The 24,075-nt window shown below is 42.5% G+C and overlaps 1 protein-coding gene across 2 annotated transcripts in view; it reads left to right on the forward strand.

The window, feature by feature from the left end:
• The window catches only part of CDH4 (cadherin 4), a 463,214-nt gene that overhangs the window by 266,443 nt on the left and 172,696 nt on the right, over positions 1-24,075 (forward strand). For both annotated transcript variants that reach the window (XM_056354017.1, XM_056354018.1), the window contains one exon: positions 17,896-18,119. In XM_056354017.1, the coding sequence (XP_056209992.1) occupies positions 17,896-18,119 (224 nt within the window). The remainder of the gene's footprint in view (positions 1-17,895; positions 18,120-24,075) is intronic.

The following is a 24,075-nucleotide window of genomic DNA, read 5'->3' on the forward strand; positions in this document are numbered from 1 at the left end:
TGGAGAGGGCACCAGCACTTTCTGTGGCTCTTCTGTGGGCTGTTGAGTAGTAGGTGAATAAAATTCATTAATCCTATAGTTGATTTCCTGCTTTGTCTGAGATGTTTGGTACTGCTTAGTTTGAAGCTCCCTTTTAAAGCAAAATGACCCGAGTGCTTTTCCAGTACCCAGAAATAAGAGATGACTTTCAGAAAGGAGGTAAACCATCACTAAAAAAATAGTCATGTGTCTGCTCCATGTTTCAGGTGTGAATTGCTTTTGGGGTAAATACTATCTTGAGAGCCAGTCTGCCTGGTAGATGTCAATCTAGATTTGGGAAACAAGATTATAGGGTGAACAGAGGCTGTTAATCACTGATGGTCACTGGAAACTGGTTGATGGACATGTACACCACCGCTCAGTCCCCATTGTGGCTTAAACATAAATGAAATTTAATGTAAAATTATGTATGATTGACAATTTATTAACTGTGGTCTAAAACCAGCAAATATGCTGGTGGGAGTGTTGTCTTTTCATTTCTCGGGTTTCCATGGCTGGCTTTTCCATAAACTGGAGCCTGAGACGTCTCTACGTGGCTCAGAAATACCAGCTTTCCAGTACGTATAAATGAACAGTAAATCACAGGAGAAAGGAGGAGGTGTTTCAGAATATAAGCTTTCAACCCTTAAAGCTCATAGAGTTTGCGAGATAAGGGTTAGCTCATGAAGAAATATCCATTTGGTTCCTCAGAACAGCGAATGCAAGGGCTTGGCACAAGTCATCAATCATTGTCAAAAACAAGCAGTGCCACACAAGGACGAGAGGTGTGTGAAGTGAGCTGCAGAGCGCTATCTCACTGATTCCTCTTGCACCAACTGAGCATAGCTGAACGGGATATTGGTCCTTTGCTGCTTAAGCAGCCAGAAATAATAGGGTAGAGAGCTAACATATAATATCACCGCTCCACAGGGGTGTTGTGTAGCACAAGTACCCAAGGAGGAGGGCTGTGTAAACATATGACAGTGGTTTTAAACAAGACAGCCTGTATTTTTCTTTCTGAAACAGCTGCTTGGGGGGATCTTCCCCAGACGATTGCATTCCTCCCCACTACCTTTTCATTTTACAGCTTCAATCCCTTTGGTGCTCAAGGAAATAAGCAGCTCTCAAGCCAAGCGTGCTGCAGATAGGTGCCATGCAGGTGTCCTGCCCACGTGCACACAGAGGAGAGCACTGCAGCATTGCTTGCCCTGTTGCCCATCCCACCTTCCCATCTCTGTGCAGTGGTGGGGGCTCCTAGCACAGCTCCGGGACCTCATTTTCAGCACATGAGGACACAGACCACGTGTTTTGGGAGATGCATTCACAGGGGACAGTCCTGCAGAGAAGGACTTTCCTGTGGCAGCCAGGTTCAACAAAAAAAATGTTCTCATTTTTGTTTGATTTTTTATAAACATTCAGAAAGAACATTAACTGTGCAGATCTGAATCATCCTCATTCAGGGCTGGTGGTGTGGCTGGTTGGGGTTCAGTGAAGCTCAATGTCTGCCCCATCTTCCATGTAACGACCTGGTGGTGAGCTGCACACACCATGCCGACTGTACACTCGAGTCTGATGAGAGCTGTGGGAAATGGCCAAGTAGAATAACTTGCAGCATAATTAACTGACTTGTGCATGTAAGGGTAGTGACTAAGCATCAAGCAACACCTATGCTTGAGTGCAAAAAGAATCAAGGCCACAGATTTTGGTACTAAATATGGGATATCTTTAAAAGCCCAGGACCCTGATGTTTCATACTGACAAGATAAAGTTATTAATAGCTCAATGAGCATGAATCAGAAGGGCTCGCTGAAGTTCATCTCCACTTTTGGACAATTTTCAGTAACTAAATCAGATGACAGAGTATGAGCTCTTGCTAGTATTTACATGGAAAAAAAAAAGAAAATAATAATCTGTTGTGGCACCCACATTTCAAACAGTGATATGTCCTTAGTACAAGACTTATTGGAAACTTCTGGACATTAAGAGTAATCAAAGCAACAACTTTAAGAGTAATCAAAGGAAGTCTCTTCAGACAAAGTGAGAGCAGTGACTGGTGAAGTTTTTGATGGTGTTCTATTTTTACAGGTTAGAAATTTTGTCATATTGGAGCTGCAGAGGATTCCTGCAGAGGATTGCTCATGATTCCTCTTTTCTTTGCTGGCTTTTCTTGTTACTTCTTTTTTGCCCAATGGGTCTGTGTGAGTGGTTCATACCTTTTGTTTTAAAGGTCAGAAATGTCATTAAAACTGTATGAATTACGGGCTGAATAAGATTTTTTTTGTTTCTCATTTCAACTTTTCTCAAGTTTTTTTATTGAAAAAAAGATAGAAGGTGGTTAATTTTAGTGGACCTTTTGGAGTGGTTGTATCTGGTAACAGATGTGACATTGCTGGTTGATGTACCATTTATTGTCACTGCAGGTATGGAGCAGGAGGGAAATTTAAGACAATTTCATATTTTCATGCAAAATTCTTCATGAAACTTGTGCCACTCTCTATCATATAATCTTTGTTAGGTCAATTCACTCATAATATTGTAGACATTAAAGGCAAAAAAGAAGAAAAATTTCCCTTGTAGGCTGAGTCAATTATATGAGCCATCCCTACACATGAATATTTTAATTGATTTAATGGAGTCTGTTGGTGCAAGTAAATTTTGTAGAAAATTCTGCTTTTTTCTATAAAGGGAGTCTTTTTTGTTGTTGCTTGGATGGTTGCTGGGGTGTTTTTCTTTCTTATCACATAGTAGAAAAGTGATGTGATTAATGAACAGCTTGAATTAATTGGAAAAAAACAAGATAAACAAGTGCCTGTTCTTCCTTATCTTTGCATACTAGCATAAATTGAGACCTGATCCACGCTGAATAATTAAAGAGTAAAAATTAAAACTTGTGGTCATAGCACTGCGGTATAAATGAATGCATATGTATTCTGTGAAAAGGTTTATTTTAGTAGTTAGAATAAACCTGAAGGTGTAATTTCATCACGTTACTAACGAAGTGTTTACATTGAGCTAGACATTACTGACAGCAGTAGCTGACAGTCCTTACTGAGGCCTGATCTTGAAAAAACTGCAAATGTGTGACTTGAAAGTGTTGAAGTGCTGCTACCCGCCTTGGTAACAGGACGTAAGAGCCAACGCAGCATCCTCCTGGGGCTGGTGCCAACTGCTCCCTCCACATCTGTAAGGAGAGGATGAGTCTGCAGCTCAAGTGTCTTCACCACTCTGTGGTACCTATTGGTAAACTGGGATCGTGGTCTTTTTAGACTGTTCATGTCTGTGGAGTTCATAAAAGAAGTGGGAATCAAGGTTTGGTAGGGCTTGCTTTGATACCATTCATCACGCTCATTTAACCTTTGAAATACATCAGCCAGTCGATGTTTCTTTTTCAACGGGTCAATAAATAAATAAAAATAAAATGACAACCTCATATCTGACTTTTATGTCTTCAGATGGCCTGAGTTTTTGATGTCAGCTTAAAACTCTCACAATTGAGCTGATGTGAAAGGGGACCAGGCAGCAACAAATATGGGCAGCACTAAGAAAACTTCCGTGGAATATGATATTTTTAAATCATATTTCCTCTAGCAATCACTTCAGAATGATAAGTAGTGAATGTCAGTGTGGATTTGGAAGAACAGAAAGTATCTGTTTACATGCAAAACTTTTTAATTAAAAAACAGATACAGAGCCAAGATATTTCCTACATTCATATTACTCCTCCTTGAGGGTTTATTGGTGTGCAGAGGAGGGTTCAGCACACAAGTCACGCTGTGTGCTGACACTGGGCTGAGGAAAACTGAGCTATCGGCCCTTTTTCCTTTCCAATTTCAACAACTTAGACATCTGTGGCAATTTCTGTTTTCCATCAGTCCAAGAAATTCTGTGCCATGAGTAGGACAGGATTTCTGCATAAGTGCTTGGACCTGAGCTGCCTGGTCAGTGTGTTGGGCTTGCGGAGATGAGAGCTGCTGGTCAACTTGGAGGGTGGTTTTTTAGGACCACTAAACGTTTTCAGATTTGATCATTTAATAGAAACATTATGACATTTCCAGAAATAGATTTCAGTCTTTTTGTAGAGTGGGGAAAAAGGTTGGTTGTGTTTGTCACATCCTTTGTTTTTTACAGAATTAGTTTTGATGGATGAAGTGGTGGCCGAGAGTTCTGAAGTTTGCAAGCAGTATTTGTTTATTGTGCTGTATATTCTTTTATGGTGGCAATTATTCAGTCATACAAATTAAAAAGTCACTTCTAAATCAACTTATTCCCAGATAGATCAAGTTTTTTCATAAAAAAAACCTAAACCACCTTAGATTAAAAACTCAGTATGAAGGCTTCCAACTACTGCATTCCTGATTGTATTACTCTTACCCCAGGGAGAAAGAATGTTTTATTCTTCAGGCACGGTCTGGATCTGTCTCTTCTGCTGAAGAACTGCCATCTTAGAGAGGTTCTTCAAAATGTTGACACCTGACCATTGACACTGGCTCAACACCCCTCGAACAGCCCCTGGGTGCAATAATGAGTGATTTTTATTCATTACCACGCTGGTTAACATTAGGAACAGCATTCAGTTTGGTACTCGGGGCGGGGGGGGGGGGGGGGGGGGGGGCGGCATTACTGTAATAAAAAGCAAGTTCTTCAGCCTCGTCCTATTGAGGGAATCAGGAAATGGCTTGCTTGCTAATCCGTGGTTTCAACAGTACTTTTACTTCATCTAAAAATTCAGTATAGGAATTTCCCTAATAAAGGCCATATGCATATTTTTAAGTATGTTTTTGTACTATTTTTAGAAAGGGCTTTCAGTTTATAGTTAATAGCATAGAGAAACATCTAGATGGGTAAAACAAATATAAATGTAATAGTTACAAGATCTACTAATAATTAAAATCCAAGGGGAGAGAAGACATGCAATAAATCAGAGTTTATATGAACCAGATGTTGTCTATTTTGAGCAGTGGTGGAATTCCATGTGGCTCTCAGGAGTGAGGCCGATGCTTTGTGGAAATGAAATACGCTTTTCTAACAGCATCTGCTTGCCTGTGTGTCTTGTGCCAGAATTCACACACCTCTGTCATTTGCTGCTTTTCAGCCTAAAGGTGGCCTCATTTTAGCCTTCTGCAGTTGGATACTTTATGGAGCTAGGTGGTTTCAAAAAGCTTTAAAATGGAGGAAGAAAGAATTTGTTTTCTGTAAGAGAATCTGCACAGGTAGTGGGATGCTGCTGGTGAAGAATCGCATCCTACTTCAAAGAAATGTGTCATTGTTGTAAGCATTTTGCAAAAACAGTTCTGTTTTAAAAGCAAAGTGGAAAAAAATCTGATATATCATGGCTGATGCTATCTGTGCTCAGGAGCAATTTGATCATAACCCTCTTTATATCTGTCTTTTCCTCTGCCTTGAAGTTCCCTACCTTAAAATGAATTTGTTCCTGAGACTACTCACTGGAGTAATCTAAACTGGTCTTTTCTATCAGTGACACACGTATAATGACATTTTACTGCTTGTCTTATCCAGCACGTCTGAGGAATCCTACTGCTAATTGCTGTATTATTAGCTGCCCGTGCAGCCCCGGGGAAAGCAGCAGCATTGGCACGGTTGGGGCTGCAGCACGGCAGGATGGACCCGTTGGGGCTGCCCGGGGGACGCATCCCTCCCGCAGGACATCCCTGCTCCCCCGGCCCCTGCCAGAGAGTGTGGGGAAACGGAGGGCAAGGTGGGCTCTGACTGACCGACGGCTCTGTGCGCGGGATGCTACCCGTAGCGGGTAAAATGCAAATTTTATTGCAGCAAGACAATGTTTTCCTTTTGGATTCTGGGTTTTGTGTGCTTTTGGAAAGCATTTGGCAGCCACAGCAAGTATGTTTACAAAAAGAGCAGAACTGGTAAAGTTCAGGTTCGTGTTTGGATTCAGCCCCAGCAAACTGAAGCTGAAGCTGTGCCAGACGTTTGAAGCTGCCAGACGACAGTTCATCTCAAACAGAAAGCTGAAGAGGGGGGGAAGAAATTTGTCAAATGTATTCCATGTGGAATTTCAGGCAATTTAATTTGATTCACTACACTCTGAAATGTCTTGGACTTCCCTATTGTTTCTTTACTTTAACACTAAATTTGATACCTTCTGGGATCGTCAGTGCTTTGTGCTGAATTTGTCACGTTCTCTAATTTACTGGCTTTAGTCTCTCTCTGTTTTAATTGACGGTGCTGAGCCCTGCCAAAAGCACTCTGTTAAATTTAAGGTTGCTAGTTGGATCCTGAGGTGATTCTTCAGGCGAGGGGAGTGCTGCTGTTCTGTCAGAAACCACTGTAGGAAGAAGGGGCAGAGGGGCTGAACGTGAAATAGGAAAGGGAAAACTACAATCCCCCTCATTCCTGTCTCCCCATCGGAAGCATCAGCAGCCGAGTGCCATGGCTGCGGGGATGCAGTTGTCAGGACATGGCCTGTGCAAGGGTGGCTGCAGAGACCAGGAAGTTTGTTTTTATTCAGTGATGACCAACACTGGGGACTGTAAAGCTGTGTTTTACTGTGGGTTTGCTTTTTCAGTTAATTTCTTGCTCTGTGGGTGAATTTCCTGTGAATTCAGTGGATGCTGGAGCCCGGCCGTGGGGCAGGACGCTATGGCTGCAGCAAGGCAGCTCTGCCATCTCTCCACTTGCCTGCTTTTTATTACCCACTGAAGTGCAACTTGGGTATCGAGGCCACTTTTTTTTTTTCTCCTGCTCCCTCTGACCAAGTGCCACAAACAGAACCCAGAGCCTCCATCTGTAAATAAAACTCTGAATTTGTCCAAATGTCAAAGCAGTTGAGCCTGCCAGGTGCTAAACAGTGTTTTCTTCTACATAATATTAATATCTCTGAAGACTTGTGTAGACTACAGCTGCATTTTGCACAGGCAGACAAGCAGAGGTGCACAGCAGCTGCAAGTTAAATATAGCTTCCCTGCCTTAATTCCTACACATAACAAAATTTCTAATATTCTTGCCTGAACCATCTATTCATTTACTGCATTGTGATTTGAGCCCCTGGATCAGTGCATGTTTGCTCGTGAGCCAGGCCAAGGAAGACGAGACAGTCAAGCCCAGAGTTGTCAGTGTTTACACGCAACTCAAGTCCGTGAGGAGTTCAGTGTCTTTACTGGTGTGTCTGATTTTTTAATATTTTTTTTTCCCTGACATGTGCAGCCTCTGTTTCTAGGTGTTGAGAGAGTGTTCGTTTTGAAGAGTGTGAGGAGAGAGGAGCCTGAGGCTATCTGACATGGCTACTGTTGGAGCATCTCTTTCAACTTCTTTTCCTAAGCTGCAAATGGCTTGTGTGCACTAAGTTTTATTCTCCCTAAAATCTTCCTGAAGCTCCCCATGTCTTCCAAATACAGTTCTGGCAAGCTGAAAAGAGATGTGTGAGAGAGAGGAACCCCCCCCCAGGGCCGCCAGGTTGCTGTCCGTGGGGCGGTGGGAGCTGGCAGGGATGGCTGCAGTCATGCAGGAGCTGCTTCCAATGCAGGAACGGTCCTGGTACCGGCATCCCATTGCTGCTTCCAATGCAGGAACGGTCCTGGTACCGGCATCCCATTGCTGCTTCCAATGCAGGAACGGTCCTGGTACCGGCATCCCATTGCTGCTTCCAATGCAGGAACGGTCCTGGTACCGGCATCCCATTGCTGCTTCCAATGCAGGAACGGTCCTGGTACCGGCATCCCATTGCTGCTTCCAATGCAGGAACGGTCCTGGTACCGGCATCCCATTGCTGCTTCCAATGCAGGAACGGTCCTGGTACCGGCATCCCATTGCTGCTTCCAATGCAGGAACGGTCCTGGTACCGGCATCCCATTGCTGCTTCCAATGCAGGAACGGTCCTGGTACCGGCATCCCATTGCTGCTTCCAATGCAAGAATGGTCCTGGTACCGGCAGGGCCAGGCTCTCCGTGCTGGGGAGAAGGTGCTTCGTGCAGCATACCTGAGATGCTTCTCAAACACAGCCCCAGCTTCCCAGTAGCCTCTCTGAGTGGTGCTCCTTGTAACAGGTGAGATGGGCGAGCAGCAGTTGTAACCTCGACGTTGCCCTACAATTATATAAGCTCCTCCCTTTATAATTATCACATTAAGCTCCCATAAAATCTGTAGGTTTTCCTCAAGAAATGCATAGTGATGTTTGAAATCTTTCCCCATGTAGGTAGTTTGACAAACATGAGAGCGTTGTGAAAATCATTAGCGCTAAGAGTAAAACCTCCAAATAAAGTGCCCTGGGATTTATTTACTCTGTGCTGTAGTAATAATAATTAAAACACATCCTACTGCAGGGAACTCCCACAACTTGCACTTTGATCTGAGGCTGAGAAACTCATTGATTAATCCATGGGGTCAATCAGTCCATCTTGTTTGGAGAGTTAATCATAGAAAGCCTGTGCACCAGCACCAAGAGTGAAACAGGTTTATTTACTGCTGCTTAATCAGAGAACCCAAACTCTCCTGTAGAGTGGTGAGAGGTTTGTTTCTACTTAGCCTTTAATTGCAAAATGATCTCATTAGTGCCATAGTGAATCTCAGTACTATCCTACAGATGCATGGAATTTAAAGAAGAGCAAAAAGCAAAAATGGTTGCCTGTAAAAACCCAGCATTTGCCAAAAAGTGTGTTGCGGTTTGTATTTGCAAGGTCACCCAAACCAAGCTTCTCTTTATTAGCCTTTTAATCCGAAGCTAAAACATCAGCTGCACATCCCAGTGGCTTTTGGTCTACCTTACTGTTAAGAACAGAGGACTGTCATACTGAAACTACTGTGAAAGGGTTTTTTATCTAAGGATAAAAATGCCTATTGAGAACAAGAATGGAAGCCAGCAGCATAGTTACTATGGCATTCACCGAAAAGGGTAATCCTCTGAGTTATCCCAGCTCAGAGTGGTGCTTTGCAGGGGACTTCAGACCATGTAAGTGTCCTTCTTACCAGCCTCTGGCATCAGTCCCTGGCTCACTTATTAGTTAATTTCTGAAATGTCTCAGCAGGGTAGCGAGAGAGTGACAGGATCTCAAATGGGCAGTGAAATCCCAAATACAGCAATTGTTGCCAAAGCAGGTGCTGGAACCCCAGAGGTGAGGTTGTACACCCACAGTTAAGCCCTGAGCTTAAAAATGTGGAAAGCAGTGGAAAAACGTCTTTAACATGGAGCATTAATAGATGCAAGTTCATGTTCCTCTGCTGAAGAAAAGGCTTGAATGTGAGTTCCACATCATGCAAATCCAATTCAAACCCTTTGAAACCTGGATGATATCTCTACCTTTGTGGTAGGAAACTTCTGGCTTGGATTTAGAAAATTGGGGGTGAAAAGACTCCTCTTAACCTAATGCTAAATACCAGGAGGAGAATAGAGGGGAATACTTCCTTTACTAATACTTGTTTCTAATCAGATAAAAATAAGTGACAGTGTAGGCAGAATCCCTCTACTAACTGCCAGAACATGTCGATTTATCAAATTTTTCCACTGTTGCTCTTTTTTGAGCTAGCCTCAGAGCTGACAGTGTATGTTTTACAGTGCAGCAAGGTAGATTGATTGATCCTAAATAGAAAAGCCTTTGGGGTCTCAAGCTGATGTTTTAGCTTTGGAAAAAAACTGAGTAAAGCATGTTAATGTAGAGAAAGGAGCCTCGTTTAATTGGACCAACTCCTGGCTTGCTGAAAATTAATGGCTGGCTGGCTGTTGCCAGAGTGATTCATCTTTTCTATCATGTTCTACAGTCCTTCTCTCCAGGGGTCTGTACTCCCCTCCAATTCCAATACCAAAAGTGAAATATACTTCTTCCCCTCCCCCCCCCTTAAAAACATGTATTTTAGTTGGATTGGCTTCCAGTAAATGAAAAATAGCACTGGTGGGAATAAGAAGGAGGCAGGCAGTGTCTGGGAATTGGGTTTTGTTTACTGTGGGGCTGGTTTTGTTTTGTTTGAATGGGATTTAGATCTTTTTTTAATGTACTCTCAACTCCTTATTGGTACTGGCCGACTGTACAGGTGACAGAATGACTTTCTAAAGGATCCTGATTTCAGTGTGTTGAAATGTATTGTTCCTTTTCATCTGGCCATGGAAACAGAAACCCTGTGTAAGCAAGAGCTGTTAAAAGTGAATATAAAGCTGGAAAAGGCATTGAAAGCATTCAGGTGGCTCTGGAAATGAAAAGATGACTTTTCCATGTAGTTCTATCAAGCCCGCAGAAATACTTCATTTTATTTTTTTTTTAATAAATTACTTGTGCATGAACAAGGCTTGCCCCATAAACCTTACGGGAGGCAGTCCTGGCTTTGTGAAAGCAAAACAGCCTGCAGATGAACTTGACTTCGTTAGTTCAAGCAGTGTGCGCCCAAAACCTACATGGATGATTTGATCGTGGAGGGGGTTGAGCTTTGGAGTTTAAAGTGGGGAAATTAAAAATGTGCTTTTAAATATGAAATACTTTTATGTGCCATTTGAAATCCAGCTGTCTTCTGCTGGAGGTAGATGGCTACTCGTTTGCTGATTCAGAGGCGTCACTGGTTGACTAGCACACGGAGTCATTTCTAACAAGCATATAATAGGTTGGGAATGTTGGGAATGTTGTATTATTGCTTATTCCGTATAGGAGGATTCACTGTAACTGAAGATTACAAGAAGATAAATAAAGAAAGATTTTGTTTAACATAAGATATGGTAAATTGTTATGGTAATTTATTATTATTCCACTAAGGCAAATATTAGCAGTCATAGCTCAGAGATCATAAATAATGCACTGGAAAATTGGATGTAATGTTTCACATTGGCCTGAGATATGGAAAATGGGTAAAATTGCAGCAGATTTCTGTACCATTAATTGCAAGAAAATAACATTAAGAACATGCTAAATCATGGCAAATATTTTCAGCAGGTGATAGACTGTGGGTCAGTTCATTAATTCTCCTAAGTCATTCCTTATTTTTGGGTTTTACTCCGAGAACACTTAATGAATAATCAATGCTTTGTGAAGCCGAGGGTGTGGGCATGCACATTTTTATATACATTCATATATCAACCAACATACATCCATTTATCTCCAACAGTTTTTTGTATCAAAGCATTTTCTTAAACTGTATACTCATAACCTTGGCCACAAGGGATATGTTTCTTAGACTCTGAAGTAGCTGTTTGAATTGCTGGTTTTACGTTTTACCAGTAGAGTTTGGTTGTCCCACAGTGCTATAAATATTAAATAAAGACACTAAGATTTTATTAGTGTAATATTTTTTATGGGGACATGGTTGAAAATGTAACCTATAAAATTAGTAATGGGAGGATGAAAATTGTACGTTGTTGCTATCGGGTTTTACGGCCATCAGTTTTTCCTATTTCTGCGTTGGGTTTTTTGTACAGAAGGAGTAGGGCTTTGAGTATTTTGTTAACTGCAAGAAGAAAATCTGGTTGTGTACTGTATGGTAGTATGGAGTTTACTGTAAGCAGGAATGGGACAGAAATAGGACTCCGGACTAATATTTAGCATTGCTGCAAGTGTAATGGCTCAAGTCAGGTTTTGTTTCCACAAAACACCGAAAGAGTAACATCTCTGGATTCTTTCAGAGTGGTCGAAAAACCTGTGGTACCTGGATACCTTCGTCCTTTTAGTGCAAGAGAAGCAAAATCCTCTTGCCACTCTTTGAGCATTAGCCTTTTGTAGACAAGATATTTTAGTCCCAGGACTCCACCATGTATTTACATTTGTTCATAGGACTCCGTTTTACAAAACAATTGTGATGACAAGTTGTGTGACATTTCTGAATGTTTTAACCCAGTGCCAATTTGGAAATACACCGGTGGTCCGTAGGAGTAAGAGCCTGCCTCTATTTGCTTTTTGAAGTGCCTGTAAAAATCCATTTTCCCTGTGTAAAGTTTTTCTCTCTTGTTAACCTGTGCGCGGGTGATGGAGGCAATGTCACCTGGCAGCTTGAATGAGAAACGGGGAGCCTGAATTTCAAGATTCAGATCCCAGCTTTGCCGGGGATTCCCACTGTGGCCGTGGGGAATTAACTTGACTGCAGTTTGTTCCCACTGCTGTAAAACAGTTTTCTCACAGAATTGCAGAGAGGTTGAGTGAACATAAAAAAAGATGCCTCGAAAATGTGGCCACGTAAAAGTTTATACCACATACTTACTTTCTCAAATAAATGAAGCTTTCCAATGAGGCACAGCGTGCTCTGTTTCACAGGAGCACTTAATGGAGAAACCAGTTTGCGAGAATGTAATGCACTCTCAGCGTGCCCGGGAATACGGACATTTTTTTGGTTAACTAAATGGTTTCATGCCTGTTACTAGACAGCAGATTCCTATCCACTAAGGAGCTGTTTGGGTTTTTTTTTAATTTCTGATGTGGTGACATGCAGAGCAGTGCTGGCTGGGACTGCCACCCCCCTGCAGAAGCCTCAGGAGGTGGGTGAGTGCAGACGTATGGGAGCACTGGGCCAAAAGTGCCAGGGCAGGAATAGAAGTGATTTGCTAAAGATCACACAGAAGGGACATTCCTCTACATGCTCAGGACTCTGCAGGTTACCTGAACATCTGAGATTTCCGAAGGTTACCGTTAAGCCATCCTCATCTTAATGGTGTTGGCAGAACTGGCGCGAGGGATGGATTTGGCAGCTTAGGTTTATCACAGACGCGCCGGGTGTAAAGGGAGCTGTTCAAGGGACACAACTTGAAAAGCAGGTAGGATCCCACTGTAAGTAGTGGTGTGTATTTACTGCTTTGAAGTTCATCAGGAAGGAAACATCTTTGCAGTGATAATTCTTGAAACCACGGTGAAAAACAGAGTCCTGAAGGGACCCATATCCTGAACAGTGGGATGATGTCCTGCCAGGGGGTATATCCTAATAAATAAGTATTATCCCTCCTGCTCTTCCAGCCCTGTGCAGCTTGCTAGAGGGGGCACTTTTTAATGGACTAGGAGAAGTTACAGGAGAATCCAGAAGGATAAGGTTTAAAGTGAATTCTTTGGTTTATACCATTTATAGTCCTATTAAATTCAATGTATTTCTCAGACATTTGGGGGGCAAGGAAGTTCAGTGTATTCGTACATCTTTCAAGATCCTCGCTTGATCATTTGACTCTGTCCAGCCAGCTTAACAAGCTAAATAATAAAAGGGAACAATGCAAAACTTGTTGAATTTTTTTTCAGCCTGTGTCTTTTTTGAAGAAACATACATTTTTTTCCTCAGATGCCCAGCAGTTTGCTGCAGCCTCCTGCAGCTTTTCTGCCCATCACTCAATACCTGTTTCAGCATATCAAATTGTTGTACTTCCTCCTTTCATAGAGAAGCAATTAAAAATGATGAGGGTAAAGGGTTAAACCTAAAAGCCTGCTAATGAGGGTGCCTTCCTGGTTTTCTTTTCATCAGGCATTTGATGCTGTTTTCAGCATAAGCTTTCGATAAGCATCACTGAACATTTTTCCAGAGTATATTAAAAAAAGTTTGCGGGTTTTTTTACCATCCTGTAAAAATGATAGATGTATGGCTCTGCTGTTTATCTGAAATCCTAATTACTGATGCTGCAGCTTTTGAATGTTAAATTCATGCAGTGTTCTTTAGACTTCAAACTGGTCAAAGAAAGATGGATTTGTGTCCATAGAGAGATCTAAGTCTGGTAAACAGAGCCAATGTTTGTGTGTTTATTTATTAAATTATTTTAAAGTCAAGAGTTGCATCAACTGCAAATTACATAGACTCAGAGCTTTCTAAAGGAAAAAAAAGAAAAAAAATGCAAAAGTTTTCTGCCATTGGATGAAATTTTAATTTGTTTCCATGAGAGCAAAGAGTAGAGGTAAGAGGTGGAATCTGAAAATACAGGTGAGATCTTTCCTTGAGCTATGTTATTTATTATAGAACAATGGTTTGGGGTTTATTTCGAAAACTATACCTATATATTTGGAAAAAAATATTATATGTATAGATGATGTGTGTGTGTGTATATATATTTTTACATATATATAACCATCCATCTCAGTAGTCATTTAACATCCCAGGGAATCATTTTCACAGGGCAGTGAGGAGGCTGAGCACAGGATTTCTAATGAGAGCCCTCGCAGCCGTGTGATGGAAGTGTGAGTGGTTCGTCTATACTGCGTTGCAGATGTGTTTTCTATGCCATGTATAAACAGCGCCTAGAGCAATGGCAGCTGCTCCACCTGACCGCAGCTGAGCACCGTGATCCCTGATGCTCAGCCCCCCATGAGCTTCTGAATCATCTCCCCTGTGCAGCTGAAATCTTCTGCAAAGCCGCTCCGGTGCGCCATGGCCAGTTGCTGCTGCTCCGGCAGCTGTGCAAGGCGTGGTGCCTCACAGTGGCTACCACTATGGAATCCATACATCCTTGAAGCCCTCCTCTGCTTGCAGCTCCTAAGGACTCTTCGGAGAGGAGCTGGATGTGTTAATTCATTTCTGAGCATTCTTCTACCTGTGCTACTTGAGAAGAGCAATGTGGGGCAGAGACATGGCTGGTTTAAAAAAATACAATTTCTCTCAGGATTTTCTCTGTCTGTAGTCAAGTTTGTTTTAAACTAATGGAAGTAATTAGTGAGTCACAGAGGGACTTTGTCTAAGAGGTAGCCATTTTTAGATAATGGAGCATAAAAGTCGACACAGTGACATATGACACCAGAGCAGCATATTGGAGCTACGCGCTGTGTCTTAAGCAGATGTTTAAGTACTTTCAGTATTGAAATCACAACGTACACATGTAGGAAGGGATCTTATTTTTATTTCTCTCAGACTACTAGTATACTTTAGGCCTTTCTTTTAATCTCAATAAAATCAGAGTAAGCGCTGAATTGTTTTTAATGTGCAGTCATTATCACTCCTTTCTCTCTTCTTCAGACGTCTTTTTGTATATGATATGTGGGTACTTCAGGATGTATGGATAGAACTCGCTTTTTGCATTGCCGTTGCAATGTAATGCCAAAAAGGCAGAGGAGTGCAATAATGCACCAACTGATGTACCTCATTTCTAACAGCGCTGATGGCGTGGAGATGAAAATAAATAACATATTAGCAGGGAGGCACTTGATGTGTTTGCACATATTTATTATAGCTGTGAATGCGGAGAGATTTGGAGGATTCCCAAGAGAAGAAGGATTTTTGCACGACAGGGTGGTTCCCAGGGGTGTGTGGGATCTCCCCTAGCATTACCAGCTGCCTCACGGTTCTCTGAGGCCATCCTGGTTCCTCCAGGTGTGCAGGGTTGGTTCTTGTAGGTGCCACCAAACCGTGTGTGTGTTTAACCTCTTTCAGTGCTTTCATGAATTCTTATTTTTCAAAGTAGTCTAAAAACTGTGCCTTTACTGTTAAAGGGAGCAGGGCCTGGTATGGGTCTGAGAACTAAGCTGGCGTTGCCCTTATGGCCGGATCGATGGTAGCGCTGCAGAGTCTTGGGGCTAGTGTTGACCACGCGTTGTCTGCAGCAGCCTACTTAGAAGTGAAACCTCGTTTTGGGGGATAAGAAATTTTGGCCTTCAGGAGATGAGCTGTTATTGACCTCCAGGCCAGAGGGTTGGCTTGCTAGCATGGACTGGCAGCCCTCAGCACTGGCCGGGTTTGGGTGCCATGGCCCGGGCACTGCACAGCGTGCGGCACCTCAAGAAGGGTGCAAGCTCCAGCTTGGACATAGTGAAGTTGGAAACCTCAACACAGTCATGTATTTTTTTTAAGTTTGGCTTCCAACTTGTACATCTGAGCTTTGACATTTGAGATAGTTCCTGGCTTTTCTGGAAACTGTGGAAGACTCAGTCTTGAGGCTTTCTTCTTTATTTATTTAACTGGATGAAAGTCTTCCTTCCCTCCAGTGGGAATGTCTGCCTGTGCTGTGACACTCAGCAGCTGAAAGCAAGGGTGCCAAGAGCTTTAAATTGTGGTCAGAGTAGCAATTATGTAATACCCTGTCCCTTAAAAAGTTGTGACCAAAGTTTCATTTAAACTTTCAGTAATGCAGGATATGGTAGTTGCTGTTACATTGAAAAATCTTTGTTATGCTCCTGGAGATAGAAAACAGAGATAACTGGTCAAGTGTCTCAAATAAAGCATGTCGGGTGCAATAGGTGTGGAGGTGACTTGCTGCAGCTGGAGCTACAACGGGAAGTAAAGGTAGGCAAACCCATTTTTGTTTGCCCTAGATTCCAAATTAAACAAGATTTTAATGATGTAGTCATTAAATAGATGTGACAATGAAATTGCTTAAAAGCATTACCTATGGGTTTTTTTATATACTAGATAACTTTATCCATCTTCTTTTATAAATCAAGGTGTGATATTTGGCGTTTGTGCCCAGTAATTGCTGCAGCATTAGGTAACAGTTCCCACCACACATAAAGAAGGACGAATGTGGTCTAAATAAATACGTAGCATGGAAAGGCTTTGTAAGTTGTACAGTTGCGACGTGATCACAGCACCCCGGTTGTGGAGAGGTGCCGTCTGGTGAAGGAGGGGATGGATTTTCCCTTCTTCCGCTACAGCCTGCTCTTCATTTCTCCACACTGTGAGGGTAACCAGGGGCTTTGGCAGCAGGCCTGTTGAGCAGTTCCCTGGCTGTTTTTCTCTTTCACCTGTGCCATCCCTTGGATATTTATATTTGAATCCAGATTCGTCCCTGATATGGCTCAAAGCAGCACTGCAAAATCAGTCAGCAATGGTAAGCGATGAAGGGGGTGGCTGGGGTAAAACTGGCCGGGGAGCTCCTCTCACCTGGGTTGCCACTGCATCCTTTCTCCCACCACAGCCAGGCTAGCTAGGAGTATCTGACTTAGCCTTTCTTGTACAAAAATTAATTGCCTGCTGAAGCTGCATCAGGCTTGGACCAGCAGGTTTTCCTTCTCTCGGCGCAGGCTCGGAGCATTGCTGCTAAGCACTCAGAAGGCGCAGCATGAGAACCTATGTAACGATCCTAGCTAGAAAGCTGGATATCCATTCTCACTCACTTGAGATGTTTTTACGGGTACAATATGTTTTCCTTCACCACATGTGTGTTCCGCCCCGTGGATTACTCAAATGGCAGAAAGTGTTTTGTTTCCTATATGATTAGCTGCAGGTTGAGTTTCTATCAGATTTGTCAATTTTGTCATATAATAGTTTGGGTTTTTTACAGCCTAATGTATGTGACATGCTTCATAATGCCAATAAAAATAGTTTTCAAACTAGACTGTGAAAGAATTTGACCAAAAAACACCGAAAATAAAAATATCAGCAACTGGGGAGCTTTGATCTGACAGCGTAAGCTTTTAAATGACACGTAGTGATTTGTGAAGCAAAGTTTTACAGTTCCTCTTTGCAACAGCTCTAACGTGTGGGGGGGTTGGCCCGGGTGGGATTGCGGCTGTCACTGGGGGGGGGGTCTGGTTCCAGTAGTGGATGCATTCTGCAAAACAGTTTAATTTTTTTGTTTGTTTTTACATTTCTGATAATGGAATTGTTATGGGCTTTTGAATTTCAGTTAAGAATGTGCAAATAGGCTATCTGGTAAGTAGGTTATTGAAGGGTTAGGGAAATGGAGAACATTTTGTGCAAAAAAATACCCACAGTGTGGGTAATAGACTCCAGTCGAATTTAAAAGATAATGGCGACAAGGGAGAAATCCACTTGTAGAAATGGGGAACAGCTGTGTTTGAGATCTAATGAAACTGTATCAAATACTTTAAAAATGGCTTACAACTTCTTCCCCGGGGAATGGAGATAAAGCACAAGAGCACTCCTGAAAGGTCGAAGAAACAGTTAAATCATTTCCTTGATGGTTATTAGAGATACAGAAGACATCAGTGAAAATTAAATGTCTGAAACTTGTATTTGATTGCTTTCCTTATCACGCCAATCTCACACATTTCTTCCACCTCTTACTCTCTGTTCTAGTAAAATTTAATAACTGTGCCGGTAACAAGGGAGTTCGGTATGAAACCAACAGCCTGGACTTCAAGGTGAGAGCCGATGGGACCATGTACGCTGCCCACCCGGTGCAAATACCCTCGAAGCAGCTGATCCTGATGGTGACCGCGTGGGATCCCCAGACCCTGGGCAGATGGGAGGCGATTGTCAGGTTTCTGGTGGCAGAGAAGTCACAACACAATGGCCACAAGGTAAGAAGTTTTCAAAGCTCTTTTTCGTACTTCATTCTTCCTTTGCCTGTGGTCCCCAAACCTTTTAAAGCTACGTGCGGCATTGGATTGTTGGTGTTGTCTGGTCTGTGCTTCCTAAGGAAGTGTGCAGGTAGAAGATACCACAGGCAGCATCAAATTGCTTGCAAGTGATCCTTGAACCTCTCTGACAGAAATTATTTAAGGTTGCCAATGAGGGAAGTGGTCTTTAAGTTCATGCTTTTGTATTTTTAAGTGACCGCTTGGCTCTGTTGCATACTGCAGGTTACATACCTTGTGTTTGCATCTTACTGCTAATTCTTTAGACTTGAAATAAAACCTGCAAATGAAGGGTGCCTCCCTCTTTCCAGAATCGGTCAACCATCTTCTTCATGGTTAAATTCAGGTTTATTTTGTGACAGTGTACACCGTGAGTTGCATACTGGCTGCTACTGCTGTGCTGCTAAGATGTCTCCCTGGTTTTCGCAGTGAGTCCTTTCTCTCCATGAGCCATCTGCATGGCCCTGCAGCTCCACGGGGGGCTTCCAGAGGGGAGATTTGGGCTTGTTCCCTTCCAATGCAGCAAGGACAGGAAGCATTGCTGCTGCCTGATAAGGGACATACGCCCACATGCAGCGCAGGCCAGCAGGCCAGCGAAGCACAACATGGCACCACAGTGGCAAACGTCCCTTCTGCTCAATGCCAGCATCTTCCCTTCCTCACAGCTGAAGAGTGAAAAGCCAGCACTGTTCAGTATTTTGGACAGGCTACAGATGCTCGCTTTTTATTTTTTTTAATTTCATACGTGTAGCTGAAAAGCAGGAAGGATCTGTCCCTGCCCAGCAATGTGAGAGCAATTTGCTTCAGTTAAATCCAGCGGCGGGCTGCACAGCGCTGTCGGAATTGGGGACTGCTCCAGGAAAACATTTCTTCTGGTCTGTTCCTTCAGTAGCGGTTTCGCACCCACCTCTTCCGCACCACCTTTGGCAGCAGCAGTTCGCCTTTTCATTTCCTCCTCCTTCCTTTTCAGCCTTAGTTTGGGCTGAAGACCCCGTACCACACCGAGTAAACGCAGTTACACTGTCTGGCACCTGATCAAACCCCAGTCCTCTTGACGGTTGGGTGGTTACATTTCAGCAGGGTTTGGCAGGGAGTGGGATGAGGAGCCTGATTTATTGCTGGACCTTGAAGATGTGCAGAGCAAGGATGAAGGTGTGTGTCCTGGGGAGCAGTCACGGCTGGTTCAGGGACAGGTTGGGTCACTTGGTGGCTGTAGTTGGGGTTAACGCACCACGGTAATTGTCAGAAGAGCGAGGCTGGCCTCTCCGCTGTGCTACAGCGCTCGGGCAGAGAGGGCAGGGAAGGAGCGGGGAAGGAGGGAGAGCCCTGCTGGGCCCTGCTGTCAGAACGCCGCACGCGCCTGTGCCGTTTGAGAGGAATTTTGCCACGTGTGAGGCAAGAAGGAAGAGACTTGGAGAGACTTAAATCTAGCAGTTGCCCAGTGGGCTGACCCCTGAGGTTTTGCATGGCTTAAAGTCTTATAAATACACTTCTGCTGCTCTTCAGCGAGGCTCTGGCTTGTGCAAGATATAATTAAGCCCTGTATGTTATGACAACTGTATTTGCCATTTTCTAACCAAAGAAATACTGCTTCCTTCTAAAAGTAATTAAATATTGAAGGAACAAAGTAAGACGTCTTATATACTGCTTTAAATTTCTTCTCGGTGTAGCAGAAAGAAAACTGAATAAGCACACATTTCTGTTTTAGTAAAATATTTGGTTGGAAATTCATGTAATGTTAATGTAAGCTGAACTCTGGTTCAAAACAGAGAGAGCTAAGCTTTTTAAAATTCATATCCCTTCTTTCTAAAAGCCTTATTAGTGTGTAGTTTGAGGCTGGAAAAATATGGAAAACAAGACTAATGACAAGGTCATAAGCAGTTTTAATGTGGGTCCCTATAGCAGGCATCCGACTTGTGTTTTATTTAAATGCTTGTGCTTTTTGCAAGCAAAACAATCCTTTGGTTACTAAAGAAATAAATATGATTATGAGATTATTTAAAAAAATAATAGTGTTATGCTAAAAAAAACTCTAAAACCTAACAATATCCAGTTCAATATGTTTCAGGCCATGACCCTAATATACTACATTTCATGGCTTTTACTAGAAACAGATTTCACATTTGATTTTGTATAGTATAATATGACTCAAGCAGAACTACATAATTTTTTTAAAGACATTTCAGACTGTTGTGTTATATTCGGGGTATGGAGACAGCAAATACGGGAGAGAAGGGAGGAGGACGTGAGAGAAGGAGAGAGACCAACTCTGTGTTCTGGCACACACATCCATTTCCATTTTACTTTATAAATTTGTGACTGATTTTGTGAAAATGCTGAACAGTTCCCAGACATTAAAAATAATTGGTATGAAATTTGCCTTACCGCACCTACTGATCTCTTTTTGCTGCCACCTGCAGCACAAACAAGTCCTTTTGCCTCACTCACCCATCCTCTGTGTTTGTGTAGGCTTCTCGATGACGGATGGCCCTCAGCTGGGGCAGTCCCACGGCATGACAGGGGGCTTGCTGCCCCTCTGAATCACCTCTGAAAGGATAACTCAGAATTTAATTCACAATTATCCATGGATTAAGGCTTTGTGAAAACATGATTAGCCCTCCTGGAATGGCCATTATTAGACATTTGGTTTATTATGGAGGTTACTGCAGAATAAATGTTATAGGAGAAGTCAGAATTGTTGGGATGCTGCTTGAGGTCATGGGGGACCAGAAGTGAGGTCCCTGCTCTGCTGCAAATTCCTGATGCGTTCTGGGGGGAACAAACCCAGTCTCCTATAGCCTGCCTGCAAAGTGGAGGCAATGGGCTACTTCCTGGGAGGGCACAGAGGATAAATCCCTCCATACACGACCCTTTGGATGTGTGATCCTTTATTTAATCACAATATATAAAACTGCAAATCCACGTAATGGACTGGGAGAGCTTTGGTGGTGGCCAGCATGTTTTCAGAGTGGCAGATTAGTTCAGGATGGCTTCCGTCAAGATAGTTGTCCCCTTGTGCGCAAAATCAGAGGTTTTGGTGTCTGTACCTGCACCCGAGATCCCACAGCTGTGTCCTTACTCTCGGTGCAAGCTGACATTTTAATGGGGAGTGACCCAATACAACGACAATTTCCCCTCCCTCATAGCATTGGCCTCATTAAATGTGCTGATTGCTTTAGATGACTGGGTAACCTGGGCAAATCTGCGCATTTTCAGTGGTAACCACTGTAATGAAAGAATTTGTGAAAGTTTAATGCTAGTAGGATGAAGGGGTAGCAAAGAAGGTAAAGATTTTAAAAATGCATTTTATGAAACATGAAGCATACATTTTCCCCTCCTCCCCAGCAAAAACCGAACGTAAACATTTTTCTGGTTCATACAAGTGATGTTAGTAGCTAGGAACTTTTTTTGTTCAGTCTTGCAGGAAACCTGATAGCAATTCAATTAGAAAATGCAAATGAGGTCACATATTTCCCACAGGAGTGCCGAATTACCCCAGAGGAAACTAAGTGATATTCTAGCATAACAATAAATACTTAAGATAAAGTTTCTTATACGGTTCTTGTCTGGCTGCCTGTTGTTGCAATATGAAGTATCAATCAGACCTGTGAGTCTGATTTAGAAAGAAGAAGAGACAGGCAAGGAAGGGGGAAAGGGAAGAGGAAAGGAGAGGAAAGGATGGTTTTGTGAAATAATATGAAGTCCTTGTAGTTTGTGTCAGCATTTATGAAAGATAAACTTGAGTGGGATAATGCTCCAGAAGAAAGCGTAGTAAAGCCAGGCTTTACTTACCTGCAATTAGTACAATGTCTTAGTTTGTAACAGTGCATGCTGTTCTGTCTAACAATTGAATATTGATTCAACCAAAAGTGTAAAAATGAAGATTATGTTTATGAAGAGTGACATTGCTGAAGACTTCAGTCTTCAGAGTGCCCTCTGTTTCTTAGCTGCAGAAACTCGAGGCTTCCCAAGTCCATGGACAGACATACAGCCGTTTGTGCTCCGCTTCCCACACTACCCTCTGTGCCCATACGGTCTGAGCATCTCCTTGGCACTCCGCACCAACGTCCTCCGCTCCCTGTGTTGGCTTGTCCTGTCTGAAGTTCCACCCCCCTCTTTAACATTGATCTTTTCTTAATTTTTTAGTGCTTCTATGTGCCTAAAGACGTTAAGACACATCTGTCAAATTTTCTTCTTTATTTTTTATTTATTTTTCTGTAGTACTCACCTCATGGGTTAAAATCAGATCGTAGAAATACAGCACAGAAAGGAATTCACAACCAAAGAGCTTAGAAATACAGGGTATATTCAGTACATGTAGGATGCCAGTCATCTGTTGCCAGTGACTTATTTTAGAAATAAAAAAAAAAAAAAAGATTGTTTTCTCTGAATCATGTTTATGTCAACCTAAGTTTCTCATTGTCTTAGCTTCTCAAATTCTGAGCATGGAAGTATGTAAATTTTTGCAATCACTGGGAATTGTGCAATTAAAATCTTGCAAATATATGGGTATGCAGCTAGTGTTTAAAACATTGAGAACTACTGTCAGAAATCAATCCTCGCTTAAGCCCAGCTTGTGTTTTATTATGTCTCTTCTTATTTTGGGCTTCTTTCGTAACCCAGGTATGAGTCCACAGCCATACAATATGAATGTGCAAAGCTGATTTTTACAGCCAGAGGGGTTTTTTTTATTTAAAGCCTTTAAATAATCATCTCTGGCATTTCACCTGGCTGAGATTTTAAATTCCAATACAGCCTTTTATTGCTGATCGCAAATACAAAGGTCTCTGGGCAAGGAAAGGCTTATTCAGCACTGATCTTGTTTATGACCTTGGTTATTGTGCTAGCCAGGTTGCTCTGTGCCAGGCCTGGGAGCGATGAAGATGTAGCCTTCTCCTGATGGAAGAAAATGACAGCTGAAGTGGGAGTTGTGCTTTCAGTGCTCCGAGTCTTCCTGGTGCTCTCAAGTGGCTGCACCTGAAAACGGGAAAAAGAGCCACTGCATTTGTTCCTTTTCCTTCCTTCTGCGTTGGGATGAGATGTTATATATGGCATCAGGGTGATGGAGTTTACCCCATAAAACTGTGCTGTCCCTAGAGAGGAGCTGAAGAAATGGGACCATGTTTGTCATCCTGCCTTTTTCTGGCTATATTTATGCAAATTTTAAATACTGTGTTGTTATGCTGGGGCTGTGCTTTTTGACTGCCTCTGTGGGGGATCCAAAGTAGTAGCTAAGTCCTGTAAAATGGCAGCCAGCATAATTTTTATTTCTGTATCCTCATCAGTGAAACAACACCTTGACAGATCACACTCAGTGTGGGTAGATACAGAGTTTTCTGTTTTCTTCAGGCAACCTGTGAGACATTGTTTGGGGATTTAATAAATCAGATCAGTGGAAAAGATGAGAAAGCAGATGACTAATAAATTAATATCATATAATTGTTACCAGTGAGACTGCTCATGTTAATTCTGGAAGTCTAATGAAGATGCGTCAGGTGACCTTGTCTGACCTCATGCTTAAGTGGATTTGAACATCTAGCATTTAATCATCACATGAGATGAAAGTGATGTTTGTGAAAAGACAGGAACTTACTTGTCCTGCTTTTCAGGTGTGTTGAATCAAATTGCCTTATACCAAAGCCAAGATAAGATATGACACACAGGTGCTCGTTGCCTTGGAAAATCAGCCCGCTATGGGAAGTTTCCAAGCATTGCACTTGCTGCATTTACTTCTTAAATAGTCAGCATCTTACCAAGGGTCATGCTCAAAGCCATACTAGAAAGATCATCCGTAAGTGAAATTCGCTCCAGATCTCTCTTCCTTCAAACAAAAAGAAATCCTAAGGATTGAACTGCCTATGCGGAAATAAGTTTTTCCTGATAAAACAAAACCCTTGGA

Source organism: Falco biarmicus, chromosome 10, assembly GCF_023638135.1.
Source record: "Falco biarmicus isolate bFalBia1 chromosome 10, bFalBia1.pri, whole genome shotgun sequence".
Taxonomy (NCBI): domain Eukaryota; kingdom Metazoa; phylum Chordata; class Aves; order Falconiformes; family Falconidae; genus Falco; species Falco biarmicus.